The 26,981-nt window shown below is 46.1% G+C and overlaps 2 protein-coding genes across 7 annotated transcripts; both read left to right on the top strand.

Moving 5' to 3' along the window:
• The first annotated feature begins 332 nt into the window (after positions 1–332).
• Positions 333–17,714, top strand: baz1a (bromodomain adjacent to zinc finger domain, 1A). Of its 5 annotated transcripts, none has more exons than XM_077565023.1 (29): positions 333–595; positions 807–933; positions 1,608–1,886; positions 2,431–2,583; positions 3,147–3,248; positions 3,332–3,419; positions 3,509–3,625; positions 4,434–4,613; positions 5,503–5,598; positions 5,693–5,831; positions 6,050–6,181; positions 7,848–8,168; positions 8,247–8,412; positions 8,476–8,582; positions 8,885–8,982; positions 9,405–9,640; positions 10,253–10,473; positions 11,820–11,950; positions 12,019–12,134; positions 12,698–12,795; positions 13,394–13,465; positions 14,102–14,184; positions 14,277–14,441; positions 14,524–14,729; positions 14,902–15,015; positions 15,089–15,207; positions 15,585–15,808; positions 15,901–15,988; positions 16,887–17,714. In XM_077565023.1, the coding sequence occupies exons 2-29, from the start codon at positions 821–823 to the stop codon at positions 17,057–17,059; spliced, it is 4,137 nt and encodes a 1,378-aa protein (XP_077421149.1). In that variant the 5' UTR covers positions 333–595; positions 807–820; the 3' UTR covers positions 17,060–17,714. The 5 variants fall into 5 exon arrangements, with proteins under 5 accessions (XP_077421149.1, XP_077421130.1, XP_077421140.1 ...); XM_077565004.1 differs by having other exon boundaries at positions 3,485–3,625; XM_077565014.1 differs by having other exon boundaries at positions 334–595; positions 4,413–4,613.
• A 773-nt stretch (positions 17,715–18,487) lies between these two features.
• On the top strand, positions 18,488–23,386 carry LOC144051576 (cofilin-2). 2 transcript variants are annotated; one of them, XM_077564976.1, is made up of 4 exons: positions 18,488–18,619; positions 19,410–19,720; positions 21,332–21,408; positions 22,633–23,386. In XM_077564976.1, exons 1-4 carry the CDS (start codon positions 18,617–18,619, stop codon positions 22,743–22,745), a joined length of 504 nt encoding a protein of 167 aa, XP_077421102.1. In that variant the 5' UTR covers positions 18,488–18,616; the 3' UTR covers positions 22,746–23,386. The 2 variants fall into 2 exon arrangements, with proteins under 2 accessions (XP_077421102.1, XP_077421103.1); XM_077564977.1 differs by lacking the exon at positions 18,488–18,619 and adding an exon at positions 18,720–18,876.
• The last annotated feature ends 3,595 nt before the right edge of the window (positions 23,387–26,981 follow it).

The raw sequence follows: 26,981 nt of genomic DNA, 5'->3' as shown, positions 1-26,981 counted from the left end.
TGATTCACTCGATGTGGTGCGTTCAGAAGACACACATCAGCTCGAAATAGTGAAATTTATTTATTTTAATAAATGTTTTGAATAACACTCATCTAATCGTCTCTGAATTTGTATATTGAAGAAATTTCAATGCATGAAAAGTGAGAGTTACGTTAACTACTTGGTCTAATTACAGTCAAACAAGGATGGACGTTTTCAAATTCGACGAAGTTTCTAGTACAGTTCAGGAGGCGCACTCGTTTGTACGTTTACGATCGTGCACTGATGGTGAACAATCTTGAATATATTTGAAGTAAAGTGTGACAATTCGTGCCGTCAATAGCGTCGCTGCTTTCAATCAAAGAGACGTCGGGCCGTCACTTAACCGGCCACTCCAAGCGGCCTAGCAAATACGACGCAGACATTTCCGAGCTTTGTTCCGATACTTGAAGTGGATAAAAACTTAGTCAACAAGCCGCCAGTGAGCCCGCTCAACCCGGGACAGTCGGTCTCTTCGCGTCGCGCGGATTATAGATAGCGTCGCCACAAACGAACAAACACTCGGCGAGGAGGCGCAACACAACCGAACCGTTGCTGTTATTCTGAGCCCGAATAGGTGAGTCCTGTGCGGGTGAGTTTGATTGGGTCAAGAGTGAGGCGGTGAACGGCTCGCCTCCACGCGGCCGCCTACTTCGCGCGTCTTAACAGAAGAGCCGCGGAAATGTCCCCCGGAGGCCCGGGGAACACCCCACCGGGAGGTCCGCTTCTAGTTCCGGTGCGAGTTCGGCTGCGCTGATCGCTTCCCTCCTTTTATTTATTTGTTCCAGAGCGGCCGCCCGAGATGCCGCTTCTCCACAGGAAAGCCTTCGTCCGCCAGGAGCCTCCGGCCGACCTTCGCCCTGACGAGGAGGTCTTCCTCTGCCGCATCACGCATGAAATCTTCCGTAGTTACGAGTGAGTCCCACCTTCACCTGGGCGGCTGTTCACCGCCGCCGCCATCAATTCACGACACCCGACATCACCTGTGCCCGGCGTCGTGACGTCACGGCACGTTGCTCCCACTCACTTGCTCGTGATAAACTTCCACAAAAAGTACTTTAATTACAATAACACAAAGTATAAACGTTCTCTCGACGGGTATTTGTGTGTGTGTGTGTTTACATTGAAGCACTTTAAGGGCAGGTGTATTGTTAGCAGAGTTGGCTAGCCGGTTAGCTGTCACTTGTTAGCTACTTTTAGCCGTTAGCTGCTAACAGGCTAAGATTGGTCAAGACGTTCCCTTGTTCAATACGTTAAGACACTTAATTGTAACTTTAAACAGCTGAGTTAGTGAGTGAGTGAGTGAATAAAAGGGAAAAGAAACACTCGTGTCCCTAGTTTGATGGCTAACAAGAACTTACTTGCTCAAAAAATGGCAGCCTTTTTCATGTTTTGACTACCGAGTGGCTGACTACTTAAACCGCCAGCCTCAAGGCTGTAGGACCTTCAAACCAGCATATTACCAAGATCGACAGCCTACTGAAACCGTCTCCAACACCATTTGTTGACCAAAGCATAAATACACGCAAACAGCTCAATTGGCCCCATGACTTGTTGTTATTTCAAATTGACAAATTTGTCCCCCTCAGTGAATTTTTCGAGAGGACCATCCTTTGCAACAGTCTCGTGTGGAGCTGCTCGCTGACTGGCCGAGCGGGCCTCACGTATCTGGAGGCGCAGGAGAGCGAGCGACGGGCCAAGCAGAGCCTCCAGAACTTTCCGTCGGCACTGGTGCGGCCGCTGCTGCACCTGGCGGCGCTCGGCCGCCGTGGCCGCCTGAGCGAGCTCTGCGAGGACATCTACACCTTCGCCAAAGAGCGCTTCTTCCCTGGCGAGACGGTGGATGTCAGCGAACACAACGGGGCCAGGTAGACCAGTCTCGGGTCTTGAGGAAGGGAGGCCGACCGCATAGACGGCATTTTGGGCTTGATTCAGTCTCCGCTTCATGCCTTCTTTTCAGACACATTTTTAAAAAAGCAGCTACCACAATTGGTTCCCGCTTTGATAAACCATCTTGTCCATACTAATTTAATCCCTTTGCAACTGCTCCCATAATTTGAATGGAGCTTGTATTCTGCCTGTTTGGCAGATGATTGATTTGATTGTACCCTTTTGTGAGATCAACTTTGCACATTCGTTGTTTAAATTTGAGCCACAAAAATTACTCAAACTACTCAATTAATTCAATTACTTGGGATCCTTTCACAGTGTACTGAATAGCAGAACAGTTCAACAATAGCAACTGCTTACCTGAGCGGACAGTAGCCAACTTTACACTCTCATTCTTTGGCCCCCACGTCACTCACCATGGATAATACTGTATATCCAATAATATCAGATCACGAAAGCCCGAGTTTATGTGTGCAATCAAGTGTGTGCGTGTGCAAATGTTTTGTAAATGTGTGTGTCCAGGCAAGTGTGCGAGATCCTTCAGGTCCACTCGCCGCATTCCGGCACAAACGGAGCGCCGGCTGCCAACGGACACAAGTCGGCTGACAACAATGTCATCGTCATTAGCGACAGCGATGAAGACGAAGCTGCCGCCGCCTTTCAGAGTCCCAGCAGGTCAAAGTTCGTTACGTTGTTAAGTCCTAAGTCACCGGCGTCAAACGTGTGCACAGCACAGGCGCGCTTCTAACTTAACTTCTAACTTAAAAGCCTAAAATAATTTTGGGGGGAGTTTGTATCATTTTTATTAGGCCCCGACTAATTAATTCATCAGAATTGCCGATTTATATGCTTAGTTTATCTTAGAGTAGTAAATGTTGGAGTCATTCTGAATAATATGCTTTGACAATGATGCTTTTTTTGTGTGCATGTTTTTGTACTTGAACAATCTAGTTATGAAGTAAGTATAAAAAAAACATATATTATTTTGTTAATTGCCCTATTAGTCTTCTATCAGAATTTAGAAAAAGAAAAGTTTCTTCTCTGAATTTTTTTTTTGCCATTAACCTGAAGCTGCCTGGGCCTCAAAATATCCCCATCAGCAAGACCCTCATTTTGATGCTGCATAACTAAATTGAAACACGAGCCGAGAAAACCTGGCATACTTTTGCAGGCTGCGTAAAATCATCTGACCTGTGCCCATTCGGACGGATGCATCACATGATCGTGTGTGTAAACAGAACTGGGAAGAAGCCTCTGAGTCCATCGGCGTTCAAGTACGAGGTGCGAATAATGACGGAGGAGCCCAGCGAGCCGTTTGTCGTCAGAGCCAATCAGATCAGGTGACACCCGCCTCCCTTTTCCGTATTTGGGCAAAAGCTGCGGAGTGGGCGTGGCTTTGACGCAGTGGCTTTGTTGTGTTCAGTCGTAGGAAGAACGTGATGTCCCGCGAGCGGCTGAAGCTGCTCCTCAAGCAACACTGCGAGCCCGCCAACGGGATTATTCGGGTCAAGGTAAGGAGCTCGCCCCCCCCCCCCCCACCCCACTCGTCCCACTTTGATCACCCACAATGCTTCAGTTCCTCCCACGCCACGTTCTCCAGGCCTCCAGCGTGGTGAAGTATCGGCTAGCTGAGCAGAACTTCTCCAACTTCTTCCCAGATGAACCGCCCCAGTTCCCCTGCAGTGTCAAAATGGAGGGGCGGGGCTCACCTGCGCAGGTGAGAAGAAGCTTTAGTGCAACGACACGAGGACAGACTGAGAGACCAACAGTCCACCTGCCGACACCTGACAAATTGCTAACCCCTAAGACCAATTACTAAGATGGACTGACTACTAAGACCGATTATCAAATTTTGGTTTAGACGATTTTTGTAATATTTTTTGGTAACATCTCTGACCTTTTTTTTTAAAAAAAAAATTTTTTTACCCCTTGTATTTTTATTTACTTATTTGTTTTTTTATTGGTAATTTCTTGCAATGTTGAGCGCTTGTTTTCCTGCGAATTTGCTTGTTTGTTACCTGTGAGTTTTACATTTTTGTATGGTAAAATCAAGAGTTAAAGGTAAATAAATAAAAAAAGACTAATTACCAAGAACGACTAACATTGGTGATCAGCTACTAAGAGTGACTAACTTCTAGGACCAATTGCTCAGAGGAACTAACGAAACAACAATAACTAAAATGGAGTGCATCCAAGAGCAATTACTCAAAACAGACTAATTACTAGACAAAGCGACTACTATGGACTAACTTTGAAGACCGACTGCAAAGACGGACTATTTTCTGAAGCAAATTACTAAAACGGATTAACTTGTGGGATTTACTAAGAGCAACTAATTCCTAGACAAACCAGGCAGCAAAAAAAGAAATACTTTGTTCAGTTTGACTTCTTATTACTTGTTTCTGTTTATATTGTTAAACTTGATATTCCATTTCTATAATCCACGTTTGAAAAAAATCTTGAGATGTTGCTGCAAATGTTTTCACCCGACTGTGAAACGTCAGGCGAGCGCGTGGTTGCTGCAGGCGGCGGCGGAGAATCTGAAGCTGCTGCAGCACAAGGAGGAAATGGCGGGCAGGAGGAGGGACAAGGAGGAGGCGCAGGAGGCCAAGGAGAAGTTGAAGGAAGAGCAGAAGCAGCGCTTTGAGGATGAGAAGCAGAAGAGGAGAGAGGAGAAGGAGCGCAGGAAGCAGGAGAAGGATCAGGTGAGTCTTCCCGAAGCTTCTGCAGCCGGGCTTTTTTTGGGATTTTTAAGAAGACGAAAGGAAAGGACAGGACAGGACAGGACAGGACAGGACAGGACAGGACAGGACAGGACAGTTGAGTTTGAATTTAGGTCTCTAATGCACAATTTTTAACCAAGAAAATTCTGTGCCAGAAATGGTCTTTAAATTCAAACTCTTGGTGGTCTTTGCCATCTGACTTTGAATTTTAGTGTCTATTTTTTATGTTAGGGATTAATAAAAAAAAAAAAAATACATTAAAAAATCCAACATATTGCTGTAAATTCAAATAAAGAAAATGATGGCACAAAGTACCACAAGTAATCTCAATGTAGAGTTTTAATTAAAACTGTAATGGGAATAATTTTTTGGTATAAATTCTGATTGAAACATTTATTTGATCAAAAAAGTCACAAATTCAGCATAAAATCGAACTCATGGCACAAAAATACCGCAATGTAAAGTTGTCATCATTTGACTTTGAATTTCTAAAATTTGTAAATTTGACATTTTTAAAAATGACATTTCTAAGATTTAATGATTTATTTTAACCAACAACATTTCCAGCGTCAAAATGTCAACGCCCCTAATGTCAAATTCATACTCTGTTGGGACAACAAAAAAATGCCACACAATATATCTGCCATCTGAGTTTTAATTTGAATTGAAGACGTTCAATTTTTGACAATTTCCAAAAAGAATTGAATTGTTGTCAGAAGTTTAAATTCAAAGTCAGATGGGATAGACATACTTGAAAGATGGGACAAAAGTCAAATAACTTGGAAAATCAAAATCTAAAAAGTGAGGATATTTCCATGCCGATGGGAAGTCTCACCCAAAAAAAGAAATGTGGAAACTTGGGCTTTTGCAGGAGCGCGAAAAGTTGAAAGAGGAGAAGAAGAAATACGCCGAGAGGCTGAAACTGTGGAACAAACCCCGAGAGGACATGGCGTGCGAAGACCTGAAGGTCAGCGAAGACATCGGCGGCGCTCGCCACCGCTTGGCCGCCGCTTGGCCGCCGCTTGACCGTCAGCTTCTCCTTTCCTTTTTTCCCTTCACAGGATCTTCCCACGCCGACGGCCGTCAGGACTCGTCTGCCGTCCGAGCTCTTCGGGGAAGCCCTGATGGTCTTGGTGTTCCTTCGGGCCTTCGGTGAGGACTTTGGACTCAAGGACGAATTCCCGGACGGAGTCTCTCTGGGTACGAAATGGCGCGCGGGCCTCTCAAGTGTTGGCTGCAGTTCTTGGCCACCAATCGTCACATTTACGTCCGCGTCATTAAAAGAGCTCATGTTCATGTCAATAAAATATCTTATGAATTGGTTGGACAATGTGAATACCGTGTATGTATATTAGTAGCTATTGACTTGTGAAAGGCTTCAACTTGATTTTCCAATCACATCTGGCTCCCATTTGTAGAGGTTCTGGAGGAGGCCCTTGTGGGTTCTGATCCAGAAGGTCCACTCTGTGAGATGCTCTTCTTCTTCATCACCGCCATCTTTCAGGCTCTGGATGAGGAGCGAGAGGAGGCGGCCAAAGATGCGCAGGAAGGTGAGACGTACAAACTATTTGGAGCGCTTTTCTTGATTGAAGGTGGTCAGGGTGCGAGCCGGTAAAGCGACAATGCTTGCAAACGGAGCCCGTTTAGCTTTTTCATCAGGATTTGTAAGACGTTCACAGACACAGTTTTGACTTGCCGCAAAGACATTTCCAACATATTCAGGCCATTTTTCACTCGCTGCTTTTGAAGCCTTTTCCGAACCCTGACAAAAACCACAAATTCGGGACAGTCTCGTGCATTTGTCACTGTGAGAAACATGCAACTTTCATTTATGGATTTATTTAAATTTCCACTTGATACAAAGAGAATGATGCTGACACGGGGAACCCCCTTCACTTTTTATTTTTATAAATAATAAAAAATAAATGAACTCTTTGACTGCCAAAAACGTTAAATAACGTTTAGTAAAATCCTATGGAGGAGTGCCAAAGACGTTAAAAGACGTTTGTTTCAAAACAGAGGTGAAACTAACCATTTTCTATTGTTGATTACTGAAAAACGGAATAAGGTAGAAACAAACTTTTTTTTCTGATGAAAGATGAGAGTCCAATCTTTTTTTGGTAGTATGTGTGTTTCCATAGTCCAAACACATAATTTTCTATGGACCTTGAAAGATCAGTCAAAAGATCAGTCAAAATGCTTAAATGGGCTGGCACCCACGGCATTCCTTTTCTGAAAACGTCTGGCAGTCAAAGAGTTAAGGAATGATGCTGAAATTTGAAGTGCTCTGGATGTTGTGGGGCTGTCGTGGTTGACACGCCCCTCGCGTGGACGTCGGGGACGAGTGCTGCCTCTGGATTGGCTCGCCAAGTGGTGAGGGTTCCAACTCTAGAGGGATCACACTCCTCGTCCTCCCTGCGAAGGGTCTATTCGGGGGATGCCGGAGATGCTCCAGCAGGGAAGTCGAATTTGGATCGAGGTTTTGGTCCCGGCCGTGGAACAGCAGACCAGCTCGACACTCTCAGCGGGGTCCTCGAGGGTGCGTGGGAGGTCGCCCAACCAGTCTACATGTCTTTTGTAGATTTGGAGAAGGCGTTGGACCGCGTCCCTCGGGGAGTCCTGTGCTTCGGGAGTACGTGGTACCGAACCCCCTGATACGGGCTGTTCGGTCCCTTTGCGACTGGTGTCAGAGTTTGGTCCGCATTGCCGGCAATAAGTGGGATTTGTTTCCAGCGAGGGTTGGACTGTGCCAGGGCGACCTTTATCACCGATTCTGTCCGTAACCTTTATGTGAAGGCCTTGGGATTCCGCTGGTTGAAGTGGCTGGGGAGAGGGAAGTCTGGGCTAAAGCTGCTGCCGCCGCGACCCGACCTCGGATAAGCGGTAGAAGATAGATGGACGGATGTTGCAATTTTGGAAAGCTTAATTTACAGTAGAAAACTTTGGGGAACTATTTACTTGCTTTTTAATTTAGCTTTAAGGCGCATGCTGATGACCCTGGAAGCTCCCTGCAATTTTTGTTCTAATTTTTAAACAAAGCTGTAAATTCTTTATATGTTTAAAATTTAAAAAAAAAATGTTAATGCTAATATTTTGTCTTTTAATGCAAATGTATATCAGTTATTGGTCCCGGCTTTGAAAAAACCTTATGGGTCTATTACTAATTTGATGTCATCCTTTTCACGCTTGGACTTGTTTTTCCGGGCGCGCTGCCAGAACTGTCGGAAGCTCAGGACGACGATTGCGAACGGGCCGACTGTGCCGAGAGCGCCGCCCTGTCGTCGGCCGCAGCCTGGTCTCAGCTCCATCTGGGCTGCAGCCTCCAGGAAGTGGACCTGGACAGCTGCACGCTGTCGGAAATCCTGCGACTGCACATCCTGGCGTCCGGCGCCGACTGTAACCACGGCAACCCCAAGTTCCGCTACCAGAGGCAGGGTGGCTTCACGTCCACGGACGACCCGTGCGTGGAGCTCTGCTTGGCCCGCCCGACGCTGATGAGGAAGCTGGCGTGCACGGCCGTCTACGACCTGACGCCAGGTGAGCCGGCGACGTGGCCGGAAACGGGCCCGACGTGGGAGGACTTCCCCAACCTTTGCATTTGCGGCTTTTGTTCAGGAGAGAAGCTGAGCATCTTGCAGGCGTTGACAGGCAAGCTGCTGACGTTGGCGTCCAGCAGGGATCTGATCGAAGACTGCGTGGAGGAGCAACGCGCCGCCAGGCAGGAGCTGCGGGAGCTGAGGGCCGAGCAGCACCGCAGAGAGCGGGAGGAGGCGGCGCACAGGTATGCGCCGGCGCGCGGCGCCGCCCAGCTAACGTGAAGCGAGCGTGACCATGTTTCTCCCAGGGTGCGCCTTCGCAAAGAGGAGCGTCTGCGGGAGCAAGAGCAGCGCCTTAAGATGAAAGTGCAGGACACCGAGATGAACGCTTCGTCACACCTCAAGACCACAAAAGGTTAGCTTGTGCAATAGGACCGTAAAATAACATTTTGAACTCCCGTACCTTTTTGTTTTTGCTGAAAACTGACCATTAAAAATATTTAAAGTATCCTTGCTATTGCTTTATTTGTAGTCAACTGGGCATAGCTTCATATTTGAGCATGTTGGCGTTAACGTAACACATTTTAATATGTAGTTGCATTTTGTACACTTTAACTGTATGCGGTTCAGCCTCCTTTTTTATTTCTGATGTAATTTCACTGTCGGCCACTAGATGTTGACATAATATTGCGTTTGGTACTTTATGTCTCTCTTCAGCCGAAGTCAAAGAATCACCCACAACCTCCGACCCCAAAGCCTCAATTGGTCCCCCCGCAAGCCTAACCACAGAGGAACTGGAGGAAGAACAGGAGAAGGTGAGCTGCCCACCAACACTTTTCCAGTCCTGTGACTGTCCTGAGTCAAATGTACCGAAATGTAATTATCTGTGAATTTGCCAGTTTCCAAGCTTTTGTCAGTTTGAAGAGAGAGGAAGAATGCTGGCTACATTTGAAGGGCGTCAATCTGGGACGGGGGTGTCCTAGCACTCACCTTATGTTGAAAGTTGAGGCTGACATTTTTTCCAACATCCCACGTGTTCCACATACATTTTATCTTTAGGACAGGATGGAATTTTTTATTTTATTTTTTTTGGGGAGTGGGATGGGACGGGTCACTCCCGTTTTACCCTTTAGTTGAAAATAGGGCCCAGCTGATCAATCAGCTAGCTAATAAAATCAGCTAATATTAGCCTAAAATAAAAATCGGCGAATTGTGATTCCGTTGTCCCCTGGCGCAGGTACGCCAGCTGCAGGAGCGCATCCAGAAGGCCGCAGCGTGCACCAGCCTGCTTCCGCTGGGCCGGGACCGCCTTTACCGCCGCTACTGGCTCCTCCCCTCGGCATCGGCGCTCTTCGTGGAGGAGGACGGCTTTGGCCTGACGGAGGACATGTTGCGGCCTCGTCCGAAGGACGCCCAGGACGCCGCCGCCGCTGACATGGAGGACGGCGGCAATCACGAGCCTGCGGAGGGAAGGTGGGTTGCAAGTCAGAAAGCTCACCTTTGCAGGTAACATTTTTGCTAAAAGTACCAACAATTCACAGGGATTGCTAACATGTTGATCTGATTCGTCAATTAAAAAAAAAAATATATATATTAACTCTTTGACTGCCAAAAACGTTAAATAACGTTTAGTAAAGTCCTATGGAGGAGTGCCAAAGACGTTAAAAGACGTTTTTTTTAAAACAGAGGTGAAACTAACCATTTTCTATTGTTGATTACTGAAAAACGGAATGAGGTAGAAACAAACTTTTTTTTCTGATGAAAGATGAGAGTCCAATCTTTCATTTGGTAGCATGTGTGTTTCCATAGTCCAAACACATCATTTTCTGTGGACCTTGCAAGATCAGTCAAAATGCTTAAATCGGCTGGCACTGGCGACGTCCCGTTTCTGAAAACGTCTGGCAGTCAAAGAGTTAAAATATTTAGTTTCAGGCCCACTTGTTTGTAATGCAATGTTATTTTGTTCAGTAGTCACCGTGGAGTAAAATATTTTTTTGTGACACGATTTTACGGATGAATGTGAATGTTCGATGTTTTAAATGCATTTGGTTGTGATCCAACTTCCCTCCGTTCTTGTCACGGCAGTGTCGGCTCGAGCCCGGCGCCGCTGCTCCGCGGCGGCCCGCCGCTCGACCGCCCCAACCAGTGGTTCTTCTACAGCTCTGTGGAGGAGCTGGAGCAGCTGATTGACGCGCTGAACCCCCGAGGCCATCGCGAGAGCGGCCTGAAGGAGGCGCTGCTGCAGGAGCGCGAGCGTCTGCGGGAGGTGCTGCAAGCCTGCCAGCGCAGCAAGTACACCTGCAGCGGTACGGAAAAAAAACATCCTAAGGCCAACCTTTGACATTTTGAGCGTGGAATTTGCTGACGTGGCGGCTCATACTGCGTTTTCCACATTCATTGCTATTATTAGTAGTTCAATAGAAACTGTTGACTATGGGAGCAATTCTTGCAAATAAGCTAAAGCCTTCCCAAGGACCTTGAACCTTCCCTCGAGATGAATACCGCATGTCTTGGGCACAAGCGTAGTTTGCCATTAGGCAAGGCAGGCAATTGCTTGGGGCCGCTTATTCAGCAAATTCCCTGACTCATGTGGGTTTGTTTTTTTGGTAAATGATCATGAATAAAGTCAAGATTTGTATTTATTTATTGTAAGGCAGGTTTTTTTTTTTTTTACTGAAAAAAACCCCCACCAAGGTGTGTTTTTTTTTTTTTACGACCATTTATAGTAAGGCGTTTTTTTTAACCACCAGTAAGGCTTTTTTTGTGTGTTTAGTAATTTTATTTTCCTGTTTTCTGGCTTACTTAGAAGGATTCTTGCTAAAGTTAAATTAACTAAAACAAAACAAGTGACTTAAATGAAGCACAATTGAATGGTGATTGTTTATTGACGATGCAAATGCGCAATTTTAAAATGACGTACTATCAGGGATGTGATTTTTCCGCTAATTCGCGGAATTCCGCTTTTTTTTATCCCCCCCCCCCCCCCCCAAAAAAAAATTCCGATTTTTTTAAATTTATTTATTTATTTATTTTTAGTAGTTGATTGTGTATGCACACGACTCCGACAGATAACATCTTCTGCTATAACAAAGACATTTGTGGTATGCTCTAATATGAGTTACTTTTCATTTGGTCATGATACAATTATTTGTTCATGAAATTTGAACTCTTCAACATTATTTATGTGTTAACTTAGTAATCACATGAGTTAGATATGATGATATTCTCAGTGATAGTTTTTAAAAGCAAAGGCAGTCCAATGTTTTTGAATGTGACTGATTTTGAGTTGACTAAAACTGCCATTTTATATGGGATAGTTCAATATACATTGAAAATTGATGCTGTTGTTTTGTCTATTTCTTTGTCATGCGAGTGCATTGAAAGTACTTCAAAACACGGAAAACCCATGAGCTCCGGGGGGCTTCGCTGGACCTAGCCTGCGGCCCCCAGACCCCCCCGGCTAAATTTTCAGATAATTTCACTTTGGTCAAATCGCATCCCTGGTACTATGTATAGTACAAAATGGCCGCCGGGGCACCCAAGCCCTTCTTGCTTGGGGCCCCTGGGGGACGTTGCTACGCCGCTGCTCTTGGGACTCGCGTATCTCGTCTCGTCACATCACGTGACCATCATACCCGTCGCTTTGGTCCAGACGATCCCGAGTCATCTCGATCCGTCCCGGAATGCACCGTTGCGGCAGAGACCCTCATGGAGGGCAGACTGAGAGACCTGCTGCTGGACCTGGAGGACCGCATCTACCAGGGAACTCTCGGGGCGCTCAAGGTAACGCCATCGCTTGCGCTATGATGTGGCGGCGACGTCAAACCCGCGCTGGCCTGACTCTTTTCCAGGCGATGGACAGAGAAGCGTGGCGTGTGGCGTTGGAGGCCGGAAACTACGAGTTGCTGAGTCCTGATGCAAGCCGAGCTGTGGAGGCGGAGTCTGCTTACCTGAAGGCTCCAGACGGGTACGACCACAACGGCTATAAAAACTGACATGCAGACTTGTATGAAGACCGAGCAGGGTTCGCCAAGTCCTGAAGGTTTTACACGTTTCTGCCGACCAACACACCCGTGTTCATTTTTTCAATGAAAACTAAACATTTTTTGTCAACACACATTTTTCACTCTTTAGAACGAGACTCGACTAAAACTCTCATTAATAAACTAACTAGAACATCCGGGAAATCATTATGCATTTTCATCGCCTAATGAAAGCGAGACGAAAATGATATGATTTTGTAAAATCTTGTCTCTGCTGTGTCATGTGACACACATAGTGACCCCCCCCCCCCTTTTTTTTTTTAATCTGCCGCAAGAAACACATGGGACAGACAGAAAATGATTCACGGTGAAAGGTAAAAAAAAAAAAAAAAATTATAATTTAACATTAATCCAACGGTTATAATGTTGCAACAATAATGTTAATCCGACCGCTAACTAATGCTAGCTAATTTACCAGCTCATAACATGGAGTCACAGTAGCCGCTTGAGTGGGCGGCCATTTTGAGCTGCGTGTGTGTCTGCTTAGGCTGCCAGCGGACAAGATGGTGGCAGTGAAAACCCTGGCTCAGGCACTGGGCCACGTCGAGCGCGGCATCGAGAGACGCTTCCTCAAAGCTCCACTCGGTAGGTCCGAGGGTCCGAAGGTCCTCCCCTACCCAACTCATCAACATTAGGAAATGTTGGTTGTGAGAACAAACCACTGAACCAGATTGAGGCAAACTCAAAGATTCAGGAGCCATTTGTGCCCTTCCAAATGACAATCATATGTTCGATGCAGCCCCACTCGTCAAAATGTTATTCTGCTTCATATTGCGTTAGTGGAATATGAGTTAAGCAGCAAAATCCAGCCGTTTTTATCCATCTGAGGGCGGCGGCCATTTTGCCACTTACTGACGATGACATCAATGTTGCTCAGGCCTCAGGCAACAACCAATCACGGTGCAACTTCAGGAAACAGGTGAGCTGTGATGTCATCTTCAGTCAACAGCAAGTAGCAAAATGGCCGCCCCTTGAGATGGATTAAAATAGCTGCATTTTGCTTCATAATTCATGTTCCACAAATGTTATATTCATCATAATGTCATGTTTAGACCATAAGATATTATTGTCAAAAATGTAACATTAAGGTCGACTTCCACTTTAAAGCGGCGCTAAATCATCTAACATCCCGTCAGCATCGATGCTAATGCGCTAAGCTAACGTGTAGCAAACATGGTCGCAGGTGAGGACCAACCCAAGAAAGAGCAGAAGAGCAAAAAGGGCAAGAAGAAGGAAGAAGAGCAGGCCAGCGACGGTACGAGTGACGGGTCTGCTCACGATCACGTGACTTATGCCCCGCCCTCTCGCCGCTCGTGCTCCCCCTCCCCCCCCCCCTCCCCTCCCATCCTTTTGCTCGCTCGCGTTCACCTTTTTCATTCTTACTGTTCACTTTGTTAATCTTTCACATGCTGTCTTTTTTTCCTCCCTCACTTGCTCACTTTCTTTCTCCGTCTCACACGTTCACTTTTTGGTTCTTCTTTCGCTGTCTGACTGTTTTTTCCTTTCTCGTGCGTTTTCTCACTTTTGCTCTCTTGCTTTTAATTGTTTGTCTTTTTTCTCTTTCTGTCGCTCATTCATGTTTTTCAATCCGCTACTAACTTGCTGTCTTGCTTTTTCTTTAGCTTTCTGACTTTTTGTTCTTTTAGCTGCTGTGCTTTTTTTCCTTTTTCTCGCTTTTTTTCTTCGTTTCTGTCATGTTCTCTTCCACTTTCTCTATTTTTGACTTGCCGGCTTTATTTTTGCTTGACCTTCTCGCTTGCTGTTGCTCGTGCTTTGCTTTCTGCATCCGTTCGTTTTTTTTCCACATTGATTTTCTTTTTCTCATTCACGTTTGCTTTGTTGTCATTCTTTTCTGTGGCTCGTTTGCCTTTTCTTTCCTTGGCCTCGTCAGACGGCAGCGACAGCAGTCGTGCGACCAAGTCGGTGTTGGATCGCTGGAGAGAATCTCTGCGCTGGTCGTCCAGTTTGTCTCAGGTCGTTGGTCCCGCCCACCGCTCTCCTCTCCTTGTTGACTTTTGGATTGCTCGCTTCCAATTGTGAGCGCGCGTTTGTGTTTGGGCGTGCAGGTGTTTGTTCACTTGGCCATCCTGGAGCGAAGCGTCCTGTGGTCTCGCTCGGTCCTGAACGCTCGCTGCCGGGTGTGCCGGCGCAAAGGCGACGCCGACAACATGCTGCTGTGCGACGCGTGCGACCGCGGCCACCACACGCACTGCCTCAGGCCACGCCTTAAGGTGCCGACCGGAGACGACTTGCGTTGGCGCGTTGGCGCGTTAGCGCGTTAGCGACACACTAAACGCACCTTTTGCTTCGCAGAACGTTCCGGAGGGCGAATGGTTCTGTCCCGACTGCCGGCCCAAAAAGAGATCCGGCCGCCTTCCTTCTCGCCAGCATTCTTCACTGGATGATGATGATGAAGAGGAAGAGGAGGAAGAGGAAGAGGAGGAAGAGGAGGCGACTGAGGAAGAGACTGAGGACGAGTCAGAGGATGCAGAAGAGGAAGAGCCCGAATTTGTTGTGACGTGAGTCTTGTGCTCCGTTGACATCAACTTTGCTGCTGCAGCTCGCATGACGTCGCTTTGATCAAATGAGAATGATTAGCCTAGTTTATTATTAGCTGCTTTTGTTAGCAGCTATGAGTAGTATCTTGTTTTATGAGCTGCTCTTGAAAACTGCCATTTTTTTACTCCGCAGTACCAAGAAGAGTCCGTCTGCGGCCCCCAAAGGCAGGATCAATCAGGCCGCGTCCAAAAGTCAGCAGGCCGCACCCAAGATTGCCGCGACGTCAAATGGCAAAAGTACATCCAAGTAGGTTTTGTTGATTAGCGGCTACTGCTGCTAGCCACGCCTCGCTTGTCACGCTTGATTTGTAAATGTGCAGGTCATCGGGCAAGAAGGCCACGCCCCTTGCGTCCAAGGCCACCACGTCGGGTAGCAAGGCCCCGCCCCCCACCGACAGAGCCAGAAGGTTGACGGGTCGCAAGAGACCGCCCGTCGCAGGTGCGCTCGCGTTGACGATCTGCACGTCAATAGATGACATGGCCGATTTTTGCTTCCTCAAATTGATCACATGACCACAAATCCATGCTAACACAAATCCATGCTAACGCTCTGCTATTGTGTCGATGCAAAATGGCCGCCACATCCTGCCACTTGCCATCACAGATCCCTCTGGTGTATTGCAACATACAAGGACCAAAAAAAGTTTCTCTTAAGTCATGAAAATGCGTAAAAAAGGAGAAGAATGGAATAGTCATTTTCCTTAATTTCATTTTCTTTTTTTTTTCATTGACTTTGTTGGGCTTACATATTTTCTGTTACTGACCAAGTGTAATGAAAAAGACCCATTTACATGTAATGCCCCCCCTTCCCTGCAGACGCAGTACCGGCGCCATCCCAACCCCTCAAGTTGGTCCTCCTGTCTTCCTCTCGCGCCGCCGCCGCCGCCGCCTCGTCCTCGTCCTCGTCCTCGAGTAGCCGGCGCCGCTCGTCCGGGAGGAACCAAGGCGTCCACGAGCTGTCGGCGTGCGAGCTCCTGATCGTGGAGCTGGTCCGCCACGACGACAGCTGGCCTTTCATGAAGCTGGTGACCCGCACGCAGGTCAGCCTACTTGCCGAGCGAGCGAGCACGCGTGCCCGCCGCCGCCGCCGCCGCCCTCTCAGCGTGACTTCCTGTATCGCTCTTGTGTGCAGGTGCCCGACTACTATGACATCATCAGCAAACCCATCGCGCTCAGCACCATCAGAGAAAAAGTCAACAACTGCCAGTACCTCAGCACAGGTAACCCAAACATGTACACAAGACTCAAGCACGCTCACAACACACTCTCTTAACTCGCCTATTTTTTTTAATCCATTTTTTAAATTAATTTGCCGATAGAAAAATATGTACACGCACAAAAACAAACTCATTCTTCGTTATTATTCGGGGTGTCAGGTGATTAAAAATGATCATTGTGATTAATCGCATGACTTTTATCGCAAATTTTATACCTGTTCTAAATGTACAATAAAATATGTTTTCATCATACTCTTGTTAACATAAAAGTGGAACAAAGTTCAAGTAAAAATAAATATGTCTGCATCTTTTAGTCATTGATACAGTAATTTCATAACAATTCATAAAATGTAGTTATAATTAAAAAGAAAAAATGACAGTGATATTGATTTGTACGGAGGCCATATTTCTGCCACTAGATGGCATAATTGCTTTTGTAAGACATTGGTGACAGCTCAGTGCATTTTTCTTTTTATATTAAGAGCTATCGAATCTTTAACATGAAGTAACTGAAGAACATTTTTAAAATGATCAAATGCAACTTGACCTCACTCTCCACATATGCATTCTTGTTCCATTTATTCCTGCTCAATTTTGAGGTGGGCGTGTCTGCTGCGTTACGCCTGCAATTCCCCCAATACAGACTTTCCAGGTCAGGGGTGCTCATTAATCGCACGTTTAAAAAAAAAAAAAAAAATCGATGTCGATAAAGGAATTTAAATGAACTCCAAATGAGCGCACTCATTATTACATTACTATTATTCGTGATCTGTCATTTTAATTTAAAAATGTCATGACTCTGCCAACATTTCGTCACTCGCTCGCGCCACATTTTGCCAGCTTGTTTGCCATTTTGAATGTCGCTCATCCTTTGATTTCTCCCTGCGGCGCGACACGGCAGCTGATTTTGTCTCGGACGTGGAGTTGATGTTCTCCAACTGCCTCCAGTACAACGCTCGCCACAGCAACGAGGCCAAAGCCGGAGTGCGCCTGCAGCAGTTCTTCCGCGCCCAGCTCAGCAAGTTGGGCCTGTCGCAGCACGCCGCCCCGCCCGCCAAGCGAGCTCGCCATTGAGCCCCCCTCCCACAAACACGCCATATTTCGTTGAGCACGTTTAAAAGGGACCACAGAGGTCATCAGGAATTGACCGTTTGTTTGTCGAGCGCCGTCCCGTATCGTCCCCCCGCTCGCCTTGTTGCAACTTGTGACCTCTGACCTGCTGATGTTCATTCAGGGTCTTGACTTCCTGTGTTGCTTCACTCCAGAATCCTTTTGCACTGACTTTTGCGTTTCTCAGGGACATCAACAAATTTGTGGTTATCGTGCTGGCCACCAAATGATGTTTGCGTTCTTTTGTTCTTTCCGTGTTGTCTTTCAGAAATGCCACAAACGTCGCAAGCCGTCAATCACGCGTCGTCTGTAAAATAGTCCACACACGTGGGGAAAGAAAAAATCCTTTTTTCTCTCTGTTCTTTTTTTGTCTTTGTGACCCTAAAACTGTTCAGGAGCATCCTGATGTTTTGCCATCCTGATGTTTTGCTTCGCATTGATGAGATGTGTTTAAGTCTTTCATCTTTTTGTTGCGTAGTGCTGCAAGTGGGTTGTCGGGGTGCAGGTCAAAATGTTGAGGACCCCAATTATTATTTATTTATGACTGATAAACGACCCAACGGCATCACCACTTTGTTCAGCTTCCTTGATGTGAAAATAAACTTTTTATGAAAAGACACGCGTTGCCTTCCTCTTGTCAATCAAATGCACCTTCCTCAACATCCTCGCCGTCCATCCGGGGGGTGGGTGGGGGGGGGGGGGGTGGGGGGGGGGGGGGGCAGAAGTAAAACAGGCCAAAATTTCAGATGTCAGCAAGACGCAACTTGCAGTTTAATTCAACGCAAGAATGTAAAATGAAGTCTTCAGTTGAGATTAAAGCATTTTTATTGCTTATCTCATCTGAATTTGGGCAAAAGATGGAGTACGCCCTGAAATGGTTACCAGTCAATCAATAAAGCCTTAAAATGGCATCTCAAGTGGACCTGGTGCCAATACAAGTTGTTGAGTATAGCGTGAATATGATCAAACTAACAAATCCTTGTCAAGAGTCTTGCCACGTTTGGTACTAACTGCAGGCTTTCTTATAGTTTACAAATGAGACTCAATGTCACGACTACTGTCGATCAAAAATACCTCAAAGAATGGATTAAATTAAAAAAAAAAGTCTTTGTAAATATAAAATTTCCTAGACCAACAATGTCGCGAGAAATGATGATCGTAAATCATTCATTTTCACATATTTGCGTCACTTCCGTCCTTATATTTCGGCGTCTGTCAAACGCTCCCGCAAATTAAATAAATAAAATACTTTAAACGCTCACGCGAGAACGACGCCGGTCGGTCACGTGCACGTGGAGGCTATCCATGCACTGATTGGACGATTGCGTCATTAATAGTCAGTAGCCAATCGCCATTTGTTGGGCTGTAACCGCGCCCCTCTCCCCAAACCCTGGCAGCCACCCCCCTACACCCCCCCCACCCCCCTCCTTCTCGGTTGTCCACCCTTTTGCTAGTCGCCACCTTCCCCCCTTCACCGAAGCCTTGTGACGGCGTAGCTAGGCCGACAAAGTCCGGGACAGAATGGTAAGAACCGGCTTTCGACGGGACCGGCGCGTGTGCGAGGGCTCCCGGCTTCCCGTTCGAAACGCGTGTGTGTGTGTATGTGTGTGCGTATATGCGCGTGTGTGTGCGCGCGCGTGTAGTTGAGTGGCGGCCAGCGTGATGTTAGCCAGCATGGCCGCCGCCGCTCCGCTTATTAGTCAGCACCGGACCGAAGGCGACTCGAGTGGCGGGACCGTTTGCCGAAGGGGCCCGGCGCCGCTAACGACCCGTCCACGTCGGTGAGTTCTAGCGGCGTGCTCTGGCCCACGCCGGAATCCAGTCCGTTATGCCCCGGGGCGGCCATTTTAGCCCCGCACTGGGACAGTGCTAGCCACGCCGGGCCGGACCAATAAAGGCTGGAAAAGTCCCAACTTCAGCAAAAATCCCATCACAGTCACAATTGAGTAGCAAGACCATTCAAATGTGTTGGAGAAGCGCCAAATAGGACACGCAAGTCAAGTGGAAAATCAGAGAAAGTGAATTTATTTCAGTAGTTTGGGTCAGGCCGGGTTCTGGCCTCTGACACGAACACAGGCCGGTGGGCCTGACCAAGTCTGGCATAACTCCCAAAGTCCAGACCTACGCTGATCACAGTCTTAACGGACCAGGGACCAGCCAAATTATCGGCATTGGTCTAAAAACAAAAAATCCATAATAATATCAGCGTGCATTGAAAACCAAGCAAAACGTCTCTTCAGTTGTACGGTTGCGTTTTGTGTTTTTTCCCACACTAACCTGGTGTGTGTGCGTGCGTGCGTGCGTGTGTGTGCAGGCGTCAGGCGTGACCGTGAACGACGAGGTGATCAAAGTGTTCAACGACATGAAGGTGCGCAAGTCGCACCGGTCGCCGGACGAGGTGAAGCAGCGCAAGAAGGCGGTCCTCTTCTGCCTGAGCGACGACCGCAAGAAAATCATCGTGGAGGAGAACAAACAGATCCTGGTGGGCGACATCGGCGAGACGGTGGACGACCCCTACGCCTGTTTTGTCAAGCTCCTCCCCCTGGATGATTGCCGATACGGACTCTACGACGCCACCTATGAGACCAACGAGTCCAAGAAGGAGGACCTGGTCTTCATCTTTTGGTGCGTGTCCTGGTGCTAATTGGGTCAACTGATGCCGTCGCTCGCGGCTGAAGCGCTTCCTCCGCTGTGTGATGTCACTTCCTGGCCAGTTTTCGGTTCCTCCTCAGGACCGCCGTGACTTCAGGGGAGCTTATTAGGACACGTTTTGCTGTAGGAGAATTTTAATTCAGCCACTCACATCTTCTTTGAACCAAAATGACTTCAGCAGAACCTTATTAGAACCACTTTTACCGCGAGAGAACCGCGTTGTAATCTATTTGACTTGAGTAGAACCTCATTTGAACCAAATGGACTTTTGTAATGTCCGCCTCGTTACAACCACGTTGACTTTATACCTCTGCCTTAGGAACACGTTCACTCCAGTAGAACCTCATTTGATTTTTCTCCAACTTCACTGGAACCGAAAGGATTTAAGCAGAACCTCCAACGGACCCCTTTGACTTTGGTAGAACAGCATTGGGAGCAGCTTTGGCGTTGGTAGAACCTTATGAGAACTTGTTTGCTTTCATTGTTGCCAAAATGATTTCAGTCCAAGTTAATTGGAACCATTTTCAATGTCGGAGGGCCTCATTAGAACTTCTTTGGATTTGGTAGAACCGCTTTGATTTCATACAAACCCCTTCAAAGTTTGACCTTCTCCTCTTTGACCTTCAGAGAATGAGGAGAATCTTATTAGAACCCATTTGTAGTCAAATCTTATTGGAACCTAAATGACTTTTGTAGAACCACATTAAACCTACTCTGAAGTTAGAGGAACCTCTTAAGAACCACTTTGGTTTCATTTGAACTTTCTTCAGAAACGTAACTTGAGTAGAACCTCATTAGAACCTATTTGACTTGAGTTTGACTGAAGCCAAAATGTCTTCAGTCAAACTTGCATCGGACCTTTTTGATATCAGTTGAACCTCATTCAAATAACTTTAGATTTGGTAGAACCTTCTTAGAAGCACATTTTCTTCAGTAGAACATAATCAGAACCACTTCATCCAACCTCCTTAGGACCACTAGAACCCGAGTCCTGTAGGAGAACCTCATTAGGAAATATCGACTTGAGTAGAAGCTCATTTGAACCGGAGCAACGCCATACGACCTTTTTAAGACCACTTGGACTTGAGTAGAACCTCATTTGAACCTACTTAATGTTAGTAGGACCTCACTGGAAATGAGTGACCTCGATATGATCTCATTAGAACCACTTTAGCTTCAGTCACACCTGATGAGAAGCACGAGGTAATTAGAATCTACATAGAACTTTTAGAAGAACCTGGTGGAAACCGGGACGACTTGTGCATAAAACTCACCAGAACCACTTCAAGGAACCTTATTAGAAGCACTTTGGATTTGACAGAACCTCACTAGAAGCACTTTGACATGACTAGAATCCAAAATGAGGACAGCAGAACCTGAGTAGCGGCGCTCTGACTTGATCGGAATCTTTCTCGGACCACTTTGACTTCAGTAGAAGCGATGAAAACCAAGAATCCGACTTGTGGTGCGTGTCCGCGTGCTAGCGCGCTAACGTGGTTAGCGCGCTGACATCACGGCGGGGGTGAATCAGGAAGTGGTGGTCAGCCTGCGTGTGACGTCACTTCCTGCTTGTTTTCCCGGCAGGGCTCCCGAAGGCGCTCCGCTCAAGAGCAAGATGATTTACGCCAGCTCCAAAGACGCCATCAAGAAAAAGTTCACAGGTCAGCGCTTCCCGCCGACACGCCACGTGCTCGCTCGCGCCTTACTCACTAGATGGTTGTTTTATTGATTGATATCGATATCCAATCAAGTGGAAAATAATGAGCCAGCACGAAACAAGATCGAACGCCACAACGCAGAGTTGAACAAAACAAAACAAGCGCTGCGATTGGTCAACATGACATGTGGACGCCATCTTGTTACCCTGCTGAAAGCGAGTTGGCCAAACTCTATCGACAGCTGTGCCACATACCGCCCGCCGCCATTTTGTGTTTTTTTTACTCAGCTGTGGATTTGTTTGGATGGTTTACAAAATTCACGAGAAAGTCGATGCGGGCCTCGTCAGTCCCAACAATATTGGGATGGAAATTGCACCTGTTGCAAAGTGAATCAAACGGCAACATACACCCTTTGGATCCATTATTATTATTATTATTAATCACGATTATTTTGGTCATAAATGAAATCACGATTAAGACGATCCTTTGTTTTTGGGTACAAAACAAGAAATTGTTTAAACGGTAATTCTTAGAAACACTATAAATTATGCAAGTTCCTGTTGGATGAAGCCACATTTATTAAAAAGGTGCAAATATATACATTTAAACTACTCACAATTAGTATTAATAATCATTTTTACAAACATGCCAATTTTGTAATAGTGGCGTGTAATCATCGAAATTGTAATTGAACTTCTGCTAATTGCACGACGACTTCAGAGAACTTTTTATTGATGCATTCATTTCAAATGTCACTTTGTAAAACTGGGAACTTCCTGTTTTGTCGAACTTTATTGAGCTCAACGAGATGCATCGTAGACAGACGACGATTCCCAACACAGCCCATGTTGCGGTCTTGTGATGATGTCATCATTGTGGCGTGATGACGATGATGATGTCACATCCTGTCACGATAGTTGGGTTTCCATCCACCCATTTTTATTCCAAAAGAAATGCAAAAATAAAACTGAATGGAAAAGCTAGCAATTAGAAAAAAAATGACTGGTGGGTCTTATCGCTACGGTGTCTAGCGCCACCTACAGCGGTGGAGTCCCATCTCAATATTCGCAAAACCACAACAGATGGAAACGGGCACAAATCGCATTTTCAGTCAATTTGCTTTCAAAACAATTGGATGGAAACCTGACTGACGTCCTGGTGGCGCCATGTCGATGTGGTGTGATGACGATGCCTACCCCCCCCCCCCCCCCCCCCCCCCGCCTGCAGGCATCAAGCACGAGTGGCAGGTGAACGGTCTGGACGACATCCAGGACCGCAGCACGCTGGCCGAGAAGCTGGGCGGCAACGTTGTGGTGTCTCTGGAGGGGAAGCCTCTGTGATGTCGTGGGCGTCGTCCAGCCACGCCGCCGTGCCATCCGGACACACCCCCCCCCACCAGAACACCGCCACCGCTTGCCGTGTGTGTCCGTGTCGTGAAGGAGTTGGCGTCTTTAGGCCTTGTTGTTTTCTCCGTTTTGGTTCGTTTTTGACCCCCCCCCCCCCCTTCAAATGAAGATCTCATTAACGTAAAATATGCAAACCCCTCCCACTTTGTTGCCACATGAATTGTTGACCCCGCAGGAAAGGTCGTCTTCAAGTTTTGCCAAAAAGACCTCCGCCTCCCACTGTGAGGCTTTTTTTTTTCTTTCTTTTTTTTACGTGACATTAATTTATTCTTGTTTGTCGCCGCGTGGCTCCACTAGCATCACTGCACGTTAGCGTTAGCGTTAGCTCTCTCCTGGCCGCCTTACGCTTTTGCTTTGAATGTAACCGCCACCACATGTCGATAGAGTGCACTTTGATTTTGGAAGCGCCCCGCCAAGTCCCGGTGAGACGACAGACGCCACCCCCGCCAGCCCCCCGCCAGCCCCCACCCCCCTCGCAGCGACAACTAGAATGCGACAACATCCGCAGCCTTACAGTGGAAGCGTGTTTGTGACCTCACAGGAAGCCACTCTGCAATAAAAGCCTGTGGCCCCGCCTCCCGTCTCATCTGTGCCGCCGCCGTCGCAATCAGACAGGCTTTTTGATGAACCGCCATGATTTGAGTCGAACCACTTTGGACACTTGCAGGTGGGCCGTTGGAATCGTACCAGAAGAACCACATTGACCTCGGGAGAACCCGCTTTGACATCACTTGGAACCGTTTTACGAGACTAAAGCATAACGTCATCGTTGCCACTTGAACTGTGACGGGAAGCAATTTAGAACCTCATTTGGACTCTTTAGTAGAACCACGACTGCTCTCAAACGTCATTAGAACCTTGAACTTGTGTAGAAGCCCGTTAGGACCGACGACTAACAAGAACAACCCGACTGCAGCAGACTCATTTCAATCCGATCGACTTGTCCAGAACCTCATTTTGACTTGGGTAGAACCTCGTTTGAACTTCTCTGGCTCAGGTAGAACCTGGTCAAAGTACTGTGACATGGTTAGAACCTGAGAGCATTTGAACCAATTTGATTTCCAAAGAAGCATTTCAAGGGGAAGTCGACGTTGAACCTTTCTTGACAATAATGTGTGAATTCTGATGATTATTACAATTGTGGAATATGAAGCAAAATGCAGCCGGGCGGCCATTTTGCCAATGGCTGTCGACTGAAGATGACATCACAGTTGCTCAGGCAACGACCAATCACCTGAGCAACTGTGATGTCATCTTTAGCCGACAGCAAGTGGCAAAATGGCTGCCATCTGATATTGAGAAGAAACTGCTGGATTTTGCTGCTTAACTCGTCTTCCACTAACGCAATATGAACCAGAATACTCATTTCAGACTAGTGTGGCTGCAAAGAACATCATTTTTGGGGGAGTTGACTTTTTTTCCCGCCATTTTCAGCAGTTAAAAGTCAAGATTTTGTCCAGAATTAATGTGATTATTTTCCATGTACAATAAATACCTTTCAAATGTAATTTTTTTCCACTTGCTGTCGACTGATGATGACATCACCGCTGCGGAGGAAGTAGCTAACGACCAATCATGGCTCACCTGTTTTCTGGGTTTGGCCATGATTGGTCGTTAGCTACTTCCTCCGCAGCGGTGATGTCATCATCAGTCGACAGCAAGTGGAAAAATTTGTTTTGAAAGGTCTTAATTGAACATGATAATAACGGCAAAAGAGTTTATTCACAGATGTAGATTTATTAAACGTCGACCTTTGTTTTTGATTTATTGTAAGGAAATTGAAGGGTTCGGAAGGACGACGAAGCAAGCCTTGTCGGTATTTCATAACTTTTTTAAAATGATTAGACTTTTTGTTTTGTGTGTTTTCTTGTGTCTCGTTTGACGTCAGCGTTCTGGTTTGTGTGCTCAGTTTGAATTGGATGTTGGAGTTTGAATGAATAAAGAAAGCAACAACAAAAATGTACATGAAAAATGTTGAAGTTACCACATGAATTATTGACCAAATATAAACTTTTTACTGCTGAAAATGGCTCAATGAGTCAAGTATCCCTTCAATATTTGTGTTTGCTTACATTAGAAGCACTTTAACGGAATCTCCACCAGGACTAATTTAACTTAAGTATCACCTTAATAGAAACAGTGTGACTTGACTCGAACCCCATTTGTGACCTCTCTGACTTGACTCGAACCTCTTTGGAGTCGACGTGGAGTTCCTGCCCACCAACAGCTGAGTCCAGACTTCCTGCGGGACTGGACTCACTTCCTGGCGGCCTGCGCATTCTTGCCCTTAGATGGAGCGGCACGAGTGGAATCTTGCCGGCTGGACCGACAACGTGATCCTGTTTCTATTTGCGTCGCCGTGACGGCCCAAACGCGGACCGACGACCGACGAACACGCCCACATCGCCGTCGAGCTCGGCACACTTTGACAGTTGAGTCAAACCTCACGATTTAAGCAGCACTAGCTTAGCATTTTAGCACAGCAGTGGCTCGAGATGTTCAGATACTGTTTTTGAAGAGAAACATCATAAATCATCAGCTGGTAAAGTGTAACATGATCTTTAAAAAAAAGAAAAAAACGTGATTCATGAAATTGATACGCTTGTTGAGGGTGTCACCCAAAAAAGATGTCAGTGACGTCATTGGGAATGGACGACTATTAGTATCTTGTGGACTGTCACCTCGACTTGTCGAGCAACTCGAGTCTTTTTCGGCGGCTGAACATTTTGGGTGACTTGGAAATTTGCCGTGGCCCAGTCGGGGCAACGTCGGGGCAAACCTGAGCTAGCAGACAAACTGTTATACTTGATAGATATACTTGTTATACTTCTACTTGAACTGAACCAACGAGCGAAGAGCGGACGTGACGTCAGAAAAGCGACTCGTTGAAGTCTTTTATTTATTTATTAATTTATTTATTCGCGGAGACGGAGTAAAAATCCAATATGGTTACTAACCGAAGAGAGCCAGTAGTGAATGACGTCGTTGTGGAATGTCGTTGTTGCGGTAAAAACTTGATGACTAAAGAGTGACGTTGCTCACGAAGACGACGTCACGCAAATAGACTAATTTGATTGGGCCGTCCTGTTTTGGGACGGAGCCGAATCGCTGTCTATGGCCACTTGTCAAAAGAAAGTGGGTGTGGCTTGCCATTAGGCTATTTGTTTGGTGTATGAGTAGGCTGCGCCATTTACTTTGTCATAGTTGTTAAAACTGTCTGTACTTTAGAGTAGTAAATTAGGATTTGTGGAAAAAGCATCAGCTCTTTCTGGTTACATCATATAAAACTCACATTAATATTTCAAGCCTAATTTAAGATTTATGTCTTTTTTTTTTTTACATAAGGAATTTCCATTTACTTTTTTTTTTTATAGATAATTTTAACACAAACATACCAAATAAACATTATATGATATATATTCATTAGTCTGATAAAGCTTATTTATTTGAAATACATAATCTTCAGGTTTATGTATTTCGTATTAATAAAGTATAATAACTACTTTAAAAAGAAGTTTTTGGCATGTCTGCATTCAGTTTCATTCCCAAAACATAAAAATGTAAAAAATGCACACACAAAAATGGATTGCAAGTGTCATGGGCGGGCGTCAATCAGCTAGAGATGTGAGCAGACCCAGAAAACGTGTTCTGCTCCATTCTGGAGAAAATAATAACTCATCCACTGGCAGCCATTTTCACTGAAGCAACCCCCTTCGCTCCCGGCTGTTTGTGTGATTTTGCAAGGCCCATAGAATATTGTGTTCTATTGCTATAAAAACATGGAAGCTACCAAAAGAACGACGAGAGCCTCTTCTTTCATCAGAAAAAAAAGTAGATTTCTATCTGTTTCCATTTTGCAGCGATTAGCATTAGAATATAGCTAAGTTTCATCATTATTCACATTCCTGGTGAAAGCACTGACAAAAAGAGCTCGTTTGCAACATGGCCCTGGTTGCTCTCTTTTGCTCTGCTGCCACCTGCTGTCCGTTTTTTGTAATATTCACCATTGCTTTAAGCCACTTCTTCACTGCATCAAAGCCTTCTGTATCTTCTTTTTCTTTTCCTTTCAGCCTTTCTGCTCTAGCATAAAAAAAGGTATGAATACATGTTGGGGACCATGGCAATATTTAAAATAGAACGTTTCTATACATTTTTGGGAGCAAATGAGTT

This window comes from Vanacampus margaritifer, chromosome 1 (genome assembly GCF_051991255.1).
Source record: "Vanacampus margaritifer isolate UIUO_Vmar chromosome 1, RoL_Vmar_1.0, whole genome shotgun sequence".
In the NCBI taxonomy this organism is placed as follows: domain Eukaryota; kingdom Metazoa; phylum Chordata; class Actinopteri; order Syngnathiformes; family Syngnathidae; genus Vanacampus; species Vanacampus margaritifer.
This window is presented reverse-complemented; position numbering and strand designations above follow the sequence as displayed.